We start from the raw sequence: 18513 nt of genomic DNA on the forward strand, positions 1-18513 counted from the left end.
GTCTGTTCTATTGAGTAGATTAACCTTCTCATTACTTTGCCAGACTTCACATCTGTCCTGGTGGGGTGGAGCTGTGAATTCACTGAGGGACAGGCAGGATCTCTATGTCCCCAGCTCAGGCATGGAAACTGGACCAGCAGTAGGTGCTCAGCAAAGAATCACTAAATGAATTGTTGCTGCATCTTGGAAATCTGAAGTCTTTGCCTGCAGTGCCAGTTGGTTAAGTGACTTCAGCAAATATTTTCTGAGTTCCGACTAAGTGTGCAGTGTTCTGTGTGTGTGTCTGTGGTAAGGAGAGAAGCAAAGGACTCAGTTCCTGGTTCCTGGCCTCACCAAAGGGCAGAACGGGAAAGGCCGGGAATCTTTTTCCAACCCTCCAGCTTTTCGAGGGAGAAACTGAGGTCCAGAATGAGATTCTGATTTACTAAAAGCCACATGGCCTGTGGGTGCCAAAGCTGGCCCTGGCACTTCAGAAGAGTGAGGGAATGGGGAAGGAGCATCTGGTGGTGTGTTGGAGGGCTTGGTGAGCTACTCTGACTCCTTTCTACCCCTTTCTCTCTTGCCATAAAAGTAGCAGAAACCCCCAACTCCAAATCCCTGGATAGAGGCAAAACCTTTGGGGTGCCCTATGCAGCCCATGGCCCTTGGACTGTGCGCGATGGGCGGGGCTGGCTGACGTACTGTGTCTACGAGAGACCTCATGGCTGGCACAGGAGAAAGAGTGCTGGAATGGGAGTCAGGAAGCCTGGGTTCCAGAGCCAGTTCTGCCACACCCCACCATACTGCTATGGGCCAGTCACATCTCTCCTCTGAATGTGGAGGTGGGCCTAACAAAATTTCCAAGGTCCTTCTTGCCATTATTGCTAATTGTAAGATGCTATATTTAATCAATGACAGGAAATCAGATTTTAGGATTCGGTAATTCTAATGTCCTGGTTTTCTAAGAATTCAGGGATGCTGTTTGAGGTCTCTTACCCTGTGTAGAATCCTATGTTGTGAGACCTGATCTGGGTGTGTAGTCGGAAGGGGCTCGATAAACATTTTTAAATTTGAGACCAAGGCCAAAGAGACTAGACAGACACCTTTCTTCAAAGAGTGAAGAGCCAGGCAGGGTTCTTGAAGTGGGTCCAGATCACCAACAAACAATGAGGAGTGAGGCAAGCAGACATGAAATATAGACACCATCTCAGAGGCCTGGCTAGAGCCTCCGGTGAACTTAGATAGACCTGACACGGGGAATTAACCCCACTTTACCCAGGGGGAAACTGAGGTTCGGAGATGGGAACTGAGCCACTGCTTCCAGTTGCCCAGAGGTCTTGTTCTTCCTCTACTTTCTACACTCTGGGCAGGACTTGCTGCGACACTGCTGTCTGTGAGGGAAGCAGGCCTTCAGGGGAACCAGGTCCCAGGTCCTGATGGACTACATGGACGGTAGCCCACCAGGCTCTTCTGTCTGTGGAATTCTCCAGCCCAGGATCTCCTGGGGGCTCGCTAAAAATCGAGGTTCAGGGACCCTGCTCCCAGACAGATTCACAGATTCACTTGGGGGTATTTTCTAGTTGGGATCCGGATATCTATTTTTAGACTTTGGAAGGAGACACTCTAGTCTGGTTTCTTTTAGGTGAAAAACACCACAGAAACAGAAACTTAAGAAAAGTAGTCTGAAAGTCCTGGATTGGGGTCCCAACTTCGCTGCTGACCCGCTGAGAAATCTGTGGGAGCAGGTTGTATTCTGCAAGGAAACTTTGAAAGCACTTTTACTTGCACTGCCTCCACGTTAGCAGGCTTGGCGGGTCCCATTTGACCAGGAGAAAACTGACGCTGGACGAGGGACGAAGGGTCTTGCCTCAGCCTCGGAGAGGCGAAGAGACAGGTTGATTCGGCTCTCCTGATACGGAGTGCCTCTCGCCCCACTGGCCGGCCCAGCCCCGACTACGGAGCCCAGGCTTTGCAGCCCGGGGCGCCGCCCGGCGGGCTATCCCTGATAGGCAGCGGGCGGAGCGGGGCCCGAGCAGCACCCAGCGCCACCGGCCGCCGCCTGTCAAACCCTCCGGCGTGCCTCGCGCGCGGCTGGCCCTGGCCCGCAGCCGCGGAGGCCCCGCCCTCGCTCCGCGATTGGCCTCGGCGGGGCGGCCGCAGCGAGTTAGTGGCTGGAGAGGCTGTCAGGCAGGCTGAGGCCCCGCCCCCGCCTCCGGGATGCCGCCCCGCTGGAAGCTGCGGCCGCTGGGGCTGCCGCGCCAGTGGAGGCGCGCCGAGCCGTGCGCCCCGCGAGCGAGCTGCAGCAGCCGCTGCGAGGTGAGTGGGGGCGAGGTGAGAGGGGGTGCGGCCCGCGGCCCGGGAAGGGGGAGGGCGCCCGGCCGACGGCCAAGGCTGGTGTCCCAGGATGGTGAATTGGGGAGTTTGGGGATCGCGCGGGGAGCACGAGGGGAAGGGAGAGTTTGGGGCCCCGGGTCCGTTTTCCAGGAGGGATGATGGAAGGCCCAAGGCTCTGTGGAGGGGCACCCAGCGCTCGCGCGTGGTGAGCGTGAGACTGCAGCTACTAGTGTTTCTGAGAGTCTGAGCTGGTGAGTGAAAGTAGAATGTATGGCACGTCTTGTCCCCGAGTGTGCATTTGCGGGGTGTGTTTGGTGTGCGTGGGAGCGGGAGTGCACGGGCTGTCGACTTTTTGCAGGTTTGCACGCGCGATCGGTTGGTTTTCTCTGCTGCGCGTGGGAGTGTGCGTCTCGGTGCGTGTATGGGTTCACGTTGCGGGAGTGAGCACACATCCGCCGACTCCCTTTTCGCAGCTTGTGTGGTGGTGGTATCTCAGAGGGTCTGCCCACGGGCCTGCGGGTGCGTAGTCGGCTGTCCCTGCGCTCAGCCGGATCCCAGAGCGCCCACGAGGCGAGGTGTGCAGCCCGTGACCCATTCCGAGTAGTCTCCGCGGCTTTGCCAGTACCCTGCTCCGGGAATCTCTGCCGTCAGCTCCGTGTCCCACTGGGTGACGCGCACAGGCGCTCTCCCTTCTCCAGGCCTCAGTTTCCCCTTCGTCCAAAGAGGACTGGATGGGGGCAGATTGGGTAGCTGGGCCTTCCGCGAGTCGGGGAAGGACATGCTAGATGTTCCTGCGCCCTGGAGGGGACTTTTCCGTGGATCAGGTAGGTTTGTCACGTTAGGGTGAGTGTGGTGGCGCTAAGGAGGAATAAACGGAGGGATGGTGACCTGCTCAAACATCGCCCCCTGGACCAGAAGGGGATCGCTCCGCTCATTCTGACGCGCCTGTGCTTTCTCCCCTCCGCAGAAGCCCGGCGAGACCCCCAGCGGTGCGCCCCGCCCCGGCGCCATGCACTGCGAAGTGGCCGAGGCGCACTCAGACAAGAGGCCGAAGGAGGCCCCCGGCGCTCCAGGTCCCGGCCGGGGGCCCGCTGGCCTCGGCCCGCACATGGCCTTCAGGGTCACCGTGAGCGGCGGGGGCTGCGGGGAGGGGGGTCCGCGTGACTTGCTGCCCCGGCCTCCCGCGCCACCGCGTGCCCACGACCTCCTCCGGCCCCGGAGTCCCCGAGACTACGGTCCGTCCAAGGCCTCCGCCACTGCCGCCGGGAAGGGTAAGTATGGCCCCGCCGACGTGCCTGGCCACAGGCGTGGAGAGATTTGGGTAGTCTGATTCCACGGCAGGCCTTTGTAGGAATCTTCCCAAGCACTTGGTAGAACTTTCTCCAAAGTTCATCAGTTTTCTCTCAAGTTGTTTGGGACTCGCTTGTCATTCTGAAACGGTGACTGTTTAGGAAGCACCTAATTTAAACTCAGTAAGCCTATTTGTGGGGGAGATGTGTGTTTAGAAAGCTCAGATTACATAATTTTGCTTCTGTATGTTTCTGATAAAAGTTGTGTGAAATTTGTCAAAACCTTATTATAAATTAGGATGAGTAGCAACTCGAGTATGTCTGTCTCTGAACCTGCTAACGGCATACTTTGAAGTATTCCAGTCTTCCTCAGTAACAAAAACCAGAAGCCTTCAGCCAGCCCCCTCTCCCCTTTTTGGGACCTCAGTTTCCCGATCTGTCAAGTAAGGAATTAATTATACCAGATGATTTCTGGATTCCTGATGGAAAATTTTATGAATCTGTAGTCTAGCCTGAGTGAAGTCCTGACTTTAACAATGGCTGTTACGTACTTGATGCTTCAAAAGCATAGTCTTTGGTCAAAAGTTAGTCTGTAATACCTGTCCTCTACCCAGTGAGGCTGGTGGGTATAAGGTGCAGGCTCCAGTATAATTAATGGGTCAAAGTCAGTGATGAGGCTGGATTCTCATGAGCATGTTCTTCTCATCACAGTTAATTATTATTGAGCCATTATTTATAAGTTTCACACTGACAGATAATTAACCAGAAATTGGGGAAGTTGTTGAGGCACTGTATCTTTCCCCTCATCTACTTTTTTTCCCTGGGAAAAAGCAAAGCTTTGGTTTTTTATTATTTCATTGTTTGGGACCTCTTGGTTCTATTTCCAGCTAATTCTTAAGGAAGAAAAAAAGTTTGTTTAATGGCTTTATAGGCATCATTACTTTAGCATCAATTGGCAACTTAGAAATGGTAGGGTGGCTTACTTTTAGGGATGAGAGTGCCTTTAGGGTAAAAAAAAAAACTCTCTAATTCAAAGACTGGTAAAGTGAAATAAACATAAATACTTTTTGCTTTTTAATGAAAATACCTGACTTTGTAGGAGAGCACTATTTCTTGGCTGTTGTTTTAAATTCAGTCTCTTCTCCAAGAGATAGAGGTCATTTGTAAAGGATATAGAGGAAAACGCTTTAGCGTATTATTGTTGGAATACGCACATGAGATTCCCTTTTACTAGGAAGAGAGGAAGGCTGTGCAGCAAGACATGAGTAATATTTGCAGCCCAGAGCTCCCTCACTTGCCCCCCTCCTGTAGACAATCCTCCCTTAAATAGATACCCTCTTGCAACATTTTGTGTTTAAAAAAAAATAGCTGTCAACTGAAGATCTCAGTTCTCTGCAGACCTAATAAATTGCTCTCCCAAACATAGCCTTTGTTCCAAGCCCTGGTTAGAGACCTTTCATGTGGATGCTTTCGTTGTGTGCAACTTTCTGACATCCAAAGCTGTGGTTAGAGACCTTTCATGTGTATGCATTAGTTATGTACAATCTTCTGACGTCCATTCTCCTAAACCCCAATTATTTTTATCCACATGCCCCCAGTGTCTAAAATACGAGATCTTTTTTGTGTTTGGAAAGGGCAGAGGAGAGTAAAAGAATGGGAGGAAGCACCTCTTTCTTTGTACCTTAAGATGGTTGTACTGGTTAAGCTTTTTGTAAGAGGCTTCTGTTTTCTTCACAGCTTCCAGTGAGGCTGGTGGGGGTCAGATTTGTCATACCCATTTAAAAGATGAGGAAACTGAGGCCTGCTGGGTGGGGGTCTCTGGCCAGCCCATAGCTTATGGACCTAGGCTTGAAGAGGCTTCTGACTCGGCTTCTGTCTTTCTAGGCAATTTTTTCCCCTGTAGTCAAGCTATATAGTGGCCTGAGAGAAAATCAGAGCTGCGCAGCCTGCTCAAACAGGCCATAAAAGAAACCTTCTTGCTGCCCCTGTTCCCACCCAGATACTCCCTAGACCTCATAACCCTTTGAATATTTGGTGTCTAGCTCCAAGTCTCAGGCTTACTGGAAACAGAAGACAAGAATACCAACTGAAAAATATTTATTGACCGTGCTGGAAATTTTAAGACCCTGCCACCTAGGATCCGTGGGACTGGGGGAAGTTATTTCCTTCTCTGAGCCTTAGTTTCCTCATTTGTAAATCTACCATGAGACAGAAAGACTGAGGAGAGTATTAGTGATATAAGGTGTCAAAGGGCCACCTCAGTGCCTGGTTATTTTGGAGACGGCTCTTGTGATGTGTTTAACGTTCTCAACCGCTGGTTTTTCATTTGCACGAGAGGTAATAATGCTTCCTTCCCAAGGGAAAATGAAACAGTTGTAAGAATATAAACTAAAAAGGAAGAAGGGTTCGCATTTATTAATTCGTGTAGGGCACTGTTATGGTCAGCTCTATTTGAGACAAAGAGGGTAGGGCGAGGATGGAGAAAAGTTTGATTTTTTTTAAAATTGTTGACTTTCACGACTTTTAACTGGTGTCCTAGCCAGAGAAGCTGAGAGGAGCCAAGCTTCAGGTCTTTTGTGGCCAGTGCTTCCCCGGTGACCGGAGAGACGACAGTATTGCTTGGTTTGGAATCAGGTTTCAGATGCTCTGCCTTCTTGTTTCTCGGACAGACCCTAAACTGAGGCAGAGCGTGAGCTCTCGAACCCAGCAGCTTATCCTTAAATGTCAGGGTCCTCTGCATTTCCAGATCTGGAGTCAGGAGGCACTGGGGATGGTGCAACGTCATGGACTAACATTGTCATCATTTACAATAAGAATCATGATCTGTTTATGGCAGAGTCCCGTTTATCCAGATTCCAAACAGCTGAAAAGGCCAAATTACCAGATGCTGCGCTTTTTCTTTCTTTTTATTAAACACCCAACACTCTGCTTGTGGAAGTTCTGACAAGGAAAGAAGGTAAACATCTGGACTTTATGGAGGCGGTCAGCTCTGTGGCGCTGACTCGATGAAGCTTGCTCTCTGTGCACAAGGCTTTACAGTTTTCAGCTTGTGTCCCGCACACGTTCTTTCATCAGCCTTCATGCCAGCTGAGCCCTGCCTACCTCGTGGGCTGTTCTGAGGGGACAGATGTAAAAGCTCTTTGCAGTTTGTATCTGCAGGCAGATTCTGGCTCTTACTACTGTGATTCCCATTTTATTGATGAAGACATTCAGGTTCAAGGATGTGCTTAAGGCTACAGACAGTAAGTGGCAGTTTCTAAGGCTTCCCATTTCACAACTAGTGCCTTATATGTGTGTGTGTTGGTGGCTGAGAGCTGGCGTTCATGACGGCTTCCCAAGCGTTCCCAGAGAATTTAAACTATTTTTGCTGTTGGTATTTCTTCTGTCTCGAATCTTCGGAATTTGGTAACGAGTATCTGTGCCATCGTTAGAAAACTTCTTAGTTTACCAAATGATTCTGTCTGACCAGAATTGCTGCTCTCAGACCAAACCAGATAGTTCTCAGCAACTCAATGGACCCTTTTCACTGTGTGCTGAGACTGGACACATCCTAGCAAATAAAAAGGAGGCTGATGATCATGACAAATGTGGACCCTGCCGTTGTTAACAGCGATCATACTGTGGCTAAAAATTCCCAAAGCAGTCAATCTTGTAACTTAAAGAAAAAGTATATGTATTTTTTCTTTAAAAATGAAAACAAAGAAGGACTGCAGTTGTAGGTTGTGAGCAGGCGCATTAGGGACTGGAGGTGGAGAGTAAGACATGACGGTTTTGGTTGGCATTACCTTGTAGAGTTTCTTCATTTGAATCAGAAGCCACTGTGATGTTCTGGGGAGATTTTGGAGAGGCCAGCACATCCATAATAGAAAGGTATGAGTTATTTTGAAAGCATTTACCCCCTCCGGCTCTAGTGGGCAATTTGCTTGCATTTCATCCATTTTAAAGTGCTGGTCCTGTGATCCGGAAATAATCAGATCCAAATTTCTTCAGTGCTTGAGGTTTCAAATAAGGGGGAGAAAAACCTGCTGGCCAAATGTCAGGCTCAGTGAGACAAAGAGAAACATGTATGTGTGTGGGTACACAAATAAGGTAGGAGCATGTTGCGTCTACAGTCATAAGAATTATGTATCCGACAAATCTTTTATAGACATGTAGCGGAAATACAATTCCCAAAGATTCCCAAAGAATCTTGGGTGGCTAGAATTTCTCTTCCCTTTTTGCCTCCCAAGCTCTGTAGAAGCTGCTAAGACCCGGCGTGCAAAATGGAAAGGGAACCAGCACGTGAGATCGTAACTTACCTAGGCTTCCTTATTGCGGACTCGTTTACCTGTAGTGCTAGGCTGGGCTGAGGTCTCGGGACTGTCTTAGCTGCGGAATTATATCCATAGGCTGTGTTGCTCCACCTCTGATTAAAAAACATGTTTCTTTATACACCATGGTTTTCCTTCACACATCTCCTCCTTCAGAAAAAAACCAAAACTCACCCCATCTTTAAGTTCTTCATCTCCCTGCGTTACAGTTGCGTGAGAAGCTAAGTGAGCCAGCACGCTTATTTTTACAGTGCGTTAAAATCCCATTACAGGCATAAGTGCACAATGAATCATTTAAAAAAATATATTCTTATGTTCTTTGTTCTGAATGTTGCATAATTATCATCATTTTCTTCGGTTTTATTTTGTGGAGTTTGGCAAACATCCTAGAAAAGGGGAGAAACTAAAGTTTGGAATGGGGTTTTCCATCCTTTTTTGGATAGGAATAGGAAAAAAAAAAAAAAACCAAACAAATAAATACCAACTTTATTTGTAAATGGACCAGTCACTAACTGGGACTTTTGCATAGGGAAGATAATTTCCCTTCTTTCTCTCAATTTTCCTAGAAAAGAATTCTCTGTTTTGAAGCTGATATGGTTGTACTTCAACAACTTCACCTTATATCTATGATTATATTCAAAGTTAAATTAGACTGTGTGGTTTGCTAATTTTTTTTCCTAATACAGATTTTAGTTGCAGTTAATTTGGACCTGGAGACTTGTGTTGTTTCTTCTGGTAGGGGGTAGTTTATTTTTTGTGTTTAAAGAAACAAAGACATTCAGTTCCAGGGGGAGAAGAAATGAAACAAATTCTGCCCTGGGCTTTGAAAAATTCAACTGCAACATGCAGAAAGCCCAGCTGTGATACTAGGGCCAGGAAAAAAGAGCAAACTCCTGAAATATTTGTGCTGCTCGCCTTCCCTGTGCTAATGATTCTAGCAGTTTAAAAACGGACTTCTTGTTTATCAACAGCCGCTGCCCGACTTAATAGTTTACAATGAAAAAAAAAATGCTTTCAGCATTAGAAGCAAAGTCCGGGACTGATAGCTGAGTTACTGAGTTAAGGGAAGCAGAAAGAGTGGAGTGGGGGGGAAGTTTTGTGGCTGCTTTGGTGTCCTAAAGCCTTATAAGAAACTGAAAGAAAACAGAGGCCTGGGATGGGATGGGGTGGAAAAAATACAACCCTGACCCAGTGGTCTTTTAGTTTAAAGTCACTTGAAGCATCTGTTTTCTTCTTTTCTCCGTCGTCCCCTTAACTCTAAAGGGTTATTCCTTCAGAAGGTTTCCGGTGGGTCGAGGCGGATTGTGTTAGCATTACGAGCTGTGTTTTTAAAGTCAGCATTTGAGTCAGATGCACTGAGAGGAGCCTTCAGTCCGTTCACTGAATAATGCATTTCCTGTATGGCCTGAATTTTTTTGGTGGTTATGGTTAGCCCTGTCTGGAGCAAACACACACACCATTGTACAGACTCAATGCATGTGGGCCCAGCCCTTGGCTCTAAGCCTCGGTTTCCCCATCTGTAAAATGGGAAGCACTTGGTTGGGATGACCTGTAGTCCCTTCCTGCTCCGTTGCTCAAGGATTCCTTGTGAACTCAGCTGGGGCAGTTCGGAAGGATATAGAGTACAGAAAAAGGTCTGGTTCTCAACTTGACCTCTTCTTGGAACTCTTGACTCCTGAAGCTGACCACAGAAGGAACCAGAAGAATAAGAGATGTCAACTAACCTTTACTGAGCACCTACTCTGTGCCAGGTCAAGCAGTTCATAGCTGTCATTGCATTTAATAAAGCCCAATAACCCTATGAGAAAAGGAGGCATTATTCTGAATTTACAGATCAGGGAAATGAGGCTTGGAAAAGTTGAGCAATTTGTCTAAACAGTGAGCTCCATATTTAATTTGCAGTGACTCACTGTACAGAAAGTAGATAGCAGAGCCTGGGATTTGAACCCAGCTCTGTCTGACAGCGAAGCCGGTGCTCTCCTTCTGAAGCAGGGATCCTCAGCCTCTGGGATCTAACACCTGATGATCTGAGGTGGAGCTGATGTAATAATAGAAATAATGTGCACAATAAATGTGATGCGCTTGAATCATCGCCAGACCACCCTGCGTTTCTCCTGGTCCGTGGAAGAATCGTCTTCCACGAGACAGGTCCCTGGTACCAAAAAGGTAGGGGACTGCTACTCTAGAGCACAGAGCTCTCAGCTACAGCTTTTAAAACCCATGCAGCAGCTAAGAGTCGTGGTGGCTCTAGCGTGTGTCTCCGAACCCTGGGGGACAGCAGTGGAAGGCCACAGGCAGGTACAGACAATCAGTCCCTCGGGCAGACTGCAGTCTCAGCTCACAGGCTGAGGTATGACTTTAGGGGGAGACTCTGCCTCCACTGGGGCTCTCCCCACTACTCTCTGTTGCAGAAATGGGGAAAGGACAGTGGTTCCCAGTTGTGACATGGGGGTCCTCAGGCAAGGAGCCTGAGACTGGAGGCCCAGGAGGCAGACCCCTCTCAGAAGCAGCATACACACACCCCACTGGTTACTGCAGGTTCAAGTCCCCATTTGAGCCTGTCATACTGTGCGTGGGAGCTCTGTTGCCCAGGCCCTGGCTGTGATCCCCCTTCTGCTGGTAGTGAAGACTTCTGTTTGAAGAGAATTCCTCATAATCCCACTACACTTGGTGTGTAGAATGCATGCTTCACTGGGCATGATGGCTGGAGATCTATTAACTAATTATTTCTTATTAAACGCCTGGTGGGATGAAGAAAGGCTTGTGGGGGAGAGCAAGCCAGGGATCAGAGTGAACTAGAGTTTGTGGGAAATGGGTCTTTTGTGTCAAATGATGAATGAGTCAAATGCCCCTCTCTGGAAGGAGGAGGTCCCACTGCTGGCTTGGGTCTGTGGCCTTGCACGGGGGCGTGTATGTGTTTGTGAGAATGTATGTGAACGTGGACGTTCTCAAGGGGTCATATTTTTTCTGAAGTGGAAATTGTAGGAGGCTTTTGGCTTGCCCAAAGGTCCTTTGCCTTTAGATATTGACCCCGCGTGTGAAAGCGAGAGCCGGAAGAGGTGTCAAGGATGGCCTGGTTGCCTGTGGCTCAGCCTCTTCCTATTTATGTCTTTTTTAGCAACCGGATTACTCTCTTAGATGTTGTTGCTTTTGTTTTTAAGTAATAGGTTTGATGGCAAAGCTTTAGCAAGAAACCAGGGAGTATTATAAACTCGGCTTTAAAAACACAGATCCCATTTGCTGTTTTAAGCTCTCCGGAGGGCTGGAGATTGGGTTTATTTTGGAACGTTGTTGGACTATATGAATTACTTCTCTGAGGCTTGGGTATTTAATACCTAATAGAAGTTTGTATAAGAGTTGATGATGTATTTTGCCGACTTTCCAACCCTGTAAATAAATTACACGTGCCGGCAGAGGCTGCCAGGATCCACTGTGTCAATTGAAGCTTAATTTTTATCCCAAACCACTTAATACTTTTGTCCTAGTGAGTAGAGAAAGTTCCCCGGGGTTTTGCCCAGCAGCGGGCCCGTTCCAAGACATAGACGGCTTCACCAGCCTGTGAATAGGGCTCTGTGGATTCACCGATCCTGACACAGTTTTCAGTGCTTAAGTAGCTTCAACCCTCTCAAGTCCAACCCTCCAGGCAGAGAATGATAATATAATTTTAAGTGTATCGTAAAAATGAAACCCAATCGCTTCCACTCCCCAAACCTGTCTCGCTCCCCTTCTCTCTGGAGAAAACGGCCGTAATTGTGTGTTTAATCTCAAGACCGCCCGTGCATTTTATCTTATTTGAGTGCAAAGCCCAGGTAATAACGTTGGCATTTCCAACGCGAAACAAAATAGGGTTTCTAATTTGGAGACACTATTAAATATTTCATGCTTCAACCAAACTCAATTCTTTTTTCCTATAATAAGTTTAAATATTAATTCTCTGGAATGTCAGATGCCTAAAGCTAGGCATTTAGTGATCTGCAGTTTCAAGTATCTCGAAGAAGGTTTATGAAACAGGATATTTCACTGGGAGGGATGAGTAGTGTGTTTCAGAGATATCTGAATTCAAGGCAGCGTCTTCTGATTTACTTTTTAAAGGGAAAAGGTCATAAAATAAGTTGCTTTATGTGCTGAAGGATTAAGTGGCTTAGGCTGAAATAACAGCAGAGACTTTACTGTTTTTCCCCCGTTATATTTTAACAATGCTTTTTGGGGGGAGGGGGTGGGTCATTTTCCCGCCTGCTTGTCTCCTCCCCCTCCCAACCAGATGGCTTTAATTCTAACCAAATCCCACGCTGAGGCCAAATGATTGATCAAACAGTCATTTGTACTTACGTAGCTCTCTTTGTGAGAATGTCTCTGCATTGGGGCTTTTGGCTGGGCTCAGCTCATCTTTGGGACTTCAGATGGTTGATTTCTAGCCTGGAGAGGTGGAGGTATAGGTGTGGGTGGAGGGCAAAATTCCCAGACCTTCAATCCCCAAAGAGTTCCTTGCTTAAAGCCTTCTTGTTACTTCCCATCCCTGACAGCAGGGTATCCCAAGTTTTCTAAACATAGGGACAAAAATCTATCCCCTATGATAGCTGTTATATTTTTTATCTACTGGTGGAAAAGATACCTGGAGGTTACTAGTTTTAAGGGCTATTTTAAAGAGATTTGTATTTTATCAACCACTCACATATCTGTAGTGATATCGGTTTGTTCTAGAGATAGTCTTTGGCACATGCTTTCACGCTCTTCCCTGAAATTATATCTTGGCTTGTAGATTAAGTAAGTAAGTAAAGTCGCTCAGTCATGTCCGACTCTTTGCGACCCCATGGACTGCAGACTACCAGGCTCCTCAGTCCATGGAATTTTCCAGGTAAGAGTACTGGAGTGGGGTACCATTGCCTTTTCCATGGCTTATAGATTAGCAGCTAGTTGACTGAGGGAAAAATCTGAGCACCTTGGTCTGGTGTTCAAAGCCTTCCGGCCAATCCAGTTCCATCTCTTCCTTTTTTTTTTTTTAAAGGAAATGAATTTATTTATTTTTAAATTAATTCATTTGGCTGCATCGGGTCTTTGTTGCTTCATTGCATCAGTGGAATCTTTTGTTGTGGTGCACAGACTCTCTAGTTGTGGTCTGTGAGCTCAGTAGCTGTAATACTCACACTTAGTTGCTCTGAGGCTTGTGGGACCTCAGTTCCCTGACCACGGATTGAACTTGCATCCCCTGCATTGGAAGGCGGATTCTTAACCACCAGACCACCAGGAAGTTTACCATCTCTTCCTAATGTCTTATTTGCTTGTCCTTCAGCAGCATCAGTGGAGAAGGCAATGTCAACCCACTCCAGTACTCTTGCCTGGAAAATCCCATGGACGGAGGAGCCTGGTGGGCTGCAGTCCATGGGGTCGCTAAGAGTCGGACACGACTGAGCGACTTCACTTTCACTTTTCACTTTCATGCATCGGAGAAGGAAATGGCCACCCACTCCAGTGTTCTTGCCTGGAGAATCCCAGGAACAGAGGAGCCTAGTGGGCTACCGTCTATGGGGTCGCACAGAGTCGGACACGACTGAAGCGACTTAGCAGTAGCAGAGCAGCAGCATCAGACTTTTCCTTATGAAGCTTCGAACCTGGAATTTTCTCTTTATGTGTCCTTCCGTCCTTACACACTGTGAGCTTATTTTTATTCATTTGTGTGCCTCTTTAAATCATTTTTAGAATATAAAATAGTTAATATTCAAATATCTATCTTTGTAGCCTTATGTCTAGCACCTTGTCTCACAAATACATATCTGAGAAGGATAGAGGGTGCTGGTTGGGGCTGTAATGTGGAACCAGACCACTAGGTTTGAACTCTGGTTCTAGGTACCAACTTGGGGATCTTGGGCAAGTTATTAAGCTCTTTGGGTCTCAATATTCTTATCTGTAAAATGGGAATAATAGTTGTAATGGTCTCAAAAGATTTTTATGTGAATGAAATGAGTTAATACTTGTATATGTAAATGTGCTTAAATGCAGAGACTGGCACATGGTCAGATGCTCAATTAATGTTGGAATTTTATTGTTATTGCTGTTATGCAAACGTTTGATAAACCAAATCTCCTGGAAGGGCCTTCCTTCCCTTCCTTTTCACCGGTCTGACTCCTACTTAATCTTAAGATGCAGCTCAGATGCCACCTCTTTCTGGAAGCCTTCCTGTTCTCCCACAGCCTGGTGATGCTAGGCCTCTGGCACCCACAACCCTCTCCTTCCTTCATCTGTAGCACAGGACACGTCCTGTGGCAATTTTCCATTTACTTACTGTGTCCTTGAGGGCAGGGCAGAGTCTCATTATTCCTGCACCCCTGTGCCTAGCACAGGGCCTGGATCAAAGTGGATGTCAGGGAAGTTTGGGAATGGAGTCCAGTCCAGTCTCTGCCCTCAAGGAGCTTGTCACCATGAAAGGAGAAGTTTGATGTTTTTGTTTCTCCTACAAGTTTGAACATATAGTAAGCTCTCGGCACATGCGAAACTCCAGTAGGTGTGCAAGGAGTTCTCACATGCAGAAACAGCCCTGTTTTCTTTCCACACCATCTTGGGGCTTTTCACCGTGAGGTCTGCGCTGCTCTTCTGGGTCACATTCGTTGGGCAAGTCTTCTCCTCTGTCTGGGCCTCCCTTTCCTCTCCTTTCTGGGAGGAGTTGGCTTCCATAGTCACAGACCCTTCTAGGCTGTGGCCAGGCGGAGTGGTGTCAGGTAGAAGAGTAAGGGGCCAAATGCTGTCCTGCAGTGACTGGCCTGGATTGTAGGCACTCCCTGCCACATACCTGCCCTCCCTTCTAGGCAGAGTCCCAGGTGCTTTCAAGAGTGTCTCATCCTGTGGTTTGCTGCTGCTGCTGCTAAGTCGCTTCAGTCGTGTCCGACTCTGTGCGACCCCATAGACGGCAGCCCACCAGGCTCCTCTGTCCCTGGGATTCTCCAGGCAAGAACACTGGAGTGGGTTGCCATTTCCTTCTCCAGTGCATGAAAGTGAAAAGTGAAAGTGAAGTCGCTTAGTCGTGTCCGACTCTAGCGACCCCATGGACTGGAGCCTACCAGGCTCCTCTGTCCATGGGATTTTCTAGGCAAGAGTACTGGAGTGGGGTGCCATTGCCTTCTCCCATCCTGTGGTTTAAAGAGCAGTTATTGGTGGTTGCAACACATCTGACTCAGATTTCTCTAAGATGAAGAAGAACCTTGGAAATGAGAACCAGGAGCCAGCACTCAGTTGCCCTGCTGGGGTGGAGATGGCTGTATACACCCTGATCCCCACTCCAGGACAGGCTTAGATGGACCCCAGGGATTGTGTTGGCTTCCTGGCTCCTCTCTGGGTACTGTAGTGGTTTGAGCTTGTAAACTGTAGAGCTCTGCCCAAATCGTTATTATTCATTCCATCCCCCTATGAACAGATGGGAAGACTAAGGTTCAGAGAGGTCATATGACTTGCCCAAAGGTGGTCACATGGCTTTTGGAGTCAGAACTGAGTTCAGACCTCAACTATACCATTTGCTGGACCTTGGGCAAGTTCACTGGACTCTGAGCCCCCATTTTCTTCATTTGTGAAATGGAGATAAAGTCTATCTCATAGAGTTGATGAGGGGATTAAGGTGAGGATTAAGTGATGAGTCTGTAGAGCACCTAGCTCAGGGGCTGGCACGTATGTGCCTTTGTCACAGTAGGTATGTGACAAAGGTGAGCTGTTATTACTGCTCCTACTGAGTGGCAGAGCTGGGCCTAGGTCCCCAAGCCTGACTTGGTTTGATGGTGTTTCTCCTCTATGTCTCAGTACCCCACCCCCTTATTTTGATGTTTTGTTCTTTCTTTCTTTCTTTTTTTAAAAAATATTTTATTCATTTACTTATTTGGCTGTGCTGGGTCTTAGTTGCGGGATCTAGTTCCCTGGCCAGGGATCGAAACCAGGGCCCCTGTGTTGGGAGCTTGGAGTCTTAACCTAGCCACTGAACCGCCAAGGAAGTCCTGATTTTGTTCTTTCTATTTATTTATTTATTTGGAAAAATTAAAGAACAAGTACTTCAGGGTTTCATAGACTGAGATCCTAATCTCAGTGCTGGAGTTCACAGATCTGACTGGCTGGCATCTTGACTTCACTTGGGTTGGAGGAAGGTTAGGAGCTGTCCACCTCCCTTGCTCAGGTGGGTGTGGGCTGCATCAGCACAGTTATCTGACAAGTCCCGGCCCTGGGGTCAGTCCAGGACATTCATTCAAGCTGCAGTGGCTCTGGTATCTGGCAGGAGTGGGTGTTTCTGGGGTGGGTCAGGAGGTACAGACCTCCCTCCCCCTGTCCCTGGTTAGTTGGGTTGGGAGTTGCCTTCAAACTCTAATATCCAGCTGAATTCCCTTGCTTCTACCTCTTACACTTAAGATGGTGCCCCTTTTCTCCTCCCACATCCCCACACCGGTGGGGCTCTTCAGCCCTGGGGAGGCTTCAATTTGTTGGGCCCTGCTTGAGCAGATATTCTTCGAAGCCACTTACTCCTTATGAAGTATCATCACCCCCATTTTACAGATGAGAAAAACTAAGGCTGAATGACTTGCCCAAAATTCTAGAGCTGTTGAGTGGTAGCTGCAGGCCTGACTCCAAGACCCTGCCCTTTCTCACACCTTGCCTCCTTTCTGGACCTTCCCCCAGGTCCTCTAAACTCGAATGCCTTGGCTCCAATCTTCCCCATTCATCACGGTTGAGAAACTGCCTCCTCCAGCCAGAATTACTGTTTCTCTCCTTCATCTTCTGCTGCCCTTTGTCAGTTTTTTCCCATTGAATAGTCAACTTTTATGGATGCTTCCTCCCCAACGAGACTGTGAGCTCTGTGGAGCAGGGTCTGTAATAACTACCTCTCCGACTTGCAGGAGGAGTGTGGACCAGAGAAGAGAATGAATGCAGGTCCCCAGAGGAATTAATCTGTCCTTCTGCAGTCAACATGTGGCTTCCTGGGCAATTCCCCAAGCAGATTTTCAGGACAGCAACCCAGAGTGGCTCTGTATGTCTGAGCCTTGGACAGTGATGTCTGCCTGGCCAATTGTCAGGAGCACAAGGAATGAAGTATTGGCTTTATCCAGGTGGCTTGATGGCAAAGAATCTGCCTGCCAATGCAGGAAACGGAGGAAATGTGAGTTCAATCCCTGGGTCGGGAAGATCCCCTTGAGGAGGGCATGGCAACCCACTCCAGTATTCTTGCTTGGAGAATCCCATGGACAGAGGACCTTGGCGGGCTACAGTCCATGGGTTCACAAGGAGTCAGATATGACTGAGCACCCACACAGGTGACAAAGTATCCTGAAAACAGATGGCTATAATCCGGGTTTGGTTGTTGCTTTGTCTGTTCATCAGTATATTGAATGGCTACTATGTCCCAGGTAGTGATTGGGCCCTGGGACACCATCGTGGTCTAACACACAGAGCCCTTACCTGCACTGAGCTTGAAGTCAGCAGGGCCAGACGACAGTGTGTGCAGGTTCCCTCCCAGCCTGGCCAGGTCTCCAGTCCTCATCTGTGTGACTTCACCAACTCATCACCTGGCTCAGTGTCCTCAGAGGACTTCTCAGCTCCAGACAGTCTGAGACCTGCGACCTCGGATGATCTCACAGAACCGTGGTTTGCCAGCTTATAAGATGGAAATATTTGCTAGCTAGCTCCCTTGCAAGCCTAATGTGAGAATCTGAGGATGGGCGGGAACATGGGTGTGCAGAGCAGCCTTCTGCTCTGGACACTGGTGGTGGAGCCACACGGATTACCCAGTCCTGGGGTTGGGGACAACTTTGCTAGCTCTTTTCCTGCACCTGTTGCTAGTCCCTGCTTGCATAAGCTTTTTTCTTGGAGGGAATACCCTCTCTCCTTATCTCTGGTGATAAAAAAGGCCAGAGTTTACCTTTTGCAACCCCTTCAGAGTCTTTCCTCTCCCAGACCCACACACTTCCCTTCTCACTCATCCCAGTCTTTTATTCTCTCAATGACTCTGGCTGCTTTGTACCCAGAATACAGCGGAGCTGTTGGCCAGGGAGCTATGGAGACAAGTAGGTTCCCATTGTGTGATATCAGCCAGGTAGGTACAGGCTTGGGGGTGGTTGGGGACCTTCCTTCTCTTCCCCCTCCTCATTTTCAGTATCTTGCCATGATCATCTTTTGAGTGCTATAAGACGTTGGGTCATCTCTCTTTTTTAAAATGGATCATCTCTGTAATCTTATAATTATCCTGTATGTAAGCATTCTTACGGAAGAATTTATGGCTATTTAAATTAATTTACAATTAAACAAAAGAGACTACTGGCAACATTTCAGTGCTCAGTGGCTTTCACTACCCATGTGGCTAGTGGCTACCATGTGTGTGTGCTGCATGCTTAGTCGCTCAGTTGTGTCCGACTCTTTTTCGGACTTTTGGACTGTAGCCTCCCAGGCTCCTCTGTCCATGGACTTCTCCAGGCAAGAATACTAGGGTGGGTTACCATGCCCTCCTCCAGGGGATCTTCCCCACCCAGGAATCAAACCCTCATCTCTTGTGTCTCCTGCATTGGCAGGCAGGTTCTTTACCACTGTGGCCACCTGGTAAGCCCAGTGGCTACCTATTGGGCAGCAAATATACAACATTT

At 47.9% G+C, this 18513-nt stretch overlaps 1 protein-coding gene across 1 annotated transcript in view; it reads left to right on the top strand.

The window, feature by feature from the left end:
- Positions 1–3291: 3291 nt before the first annotated feature.
- GLIS1 (GLIS family zinc finger 1) overlaps positions 3292–18513 on the top strand; it is a 259538-nt gene continuing 244316 nt past the window's right edge. The window contains exon 1 of the mRNA XM_027537194.1: positions 3292–3584. Coding sequence (XP_027392995.1) covers positions 3323–3584 — 262 coding nt within the window. The 5' untranslated portion in view covers positions 3292–3322. The remainder of the gene's footprint in view (positions 3585–18513) is intronic.

Source organism: Bos indicus x Bos taurus, chromosome 3 (genome assembly GCF_003369695.1).
Source record: "Bos indicus x Bos taurus breed Angus x Brahman F1 hybrid chromosome 3, Bos_hybrid_MaternalHap_v2.0, whole genome shotgun sequence".
Classification (NCBI taxonomy): Eukaryota; Metazoa; Chordata; class Mammalia; order Artiodactyla; family Bovidae; genus Bos; species Bos indicus x Bos taurus.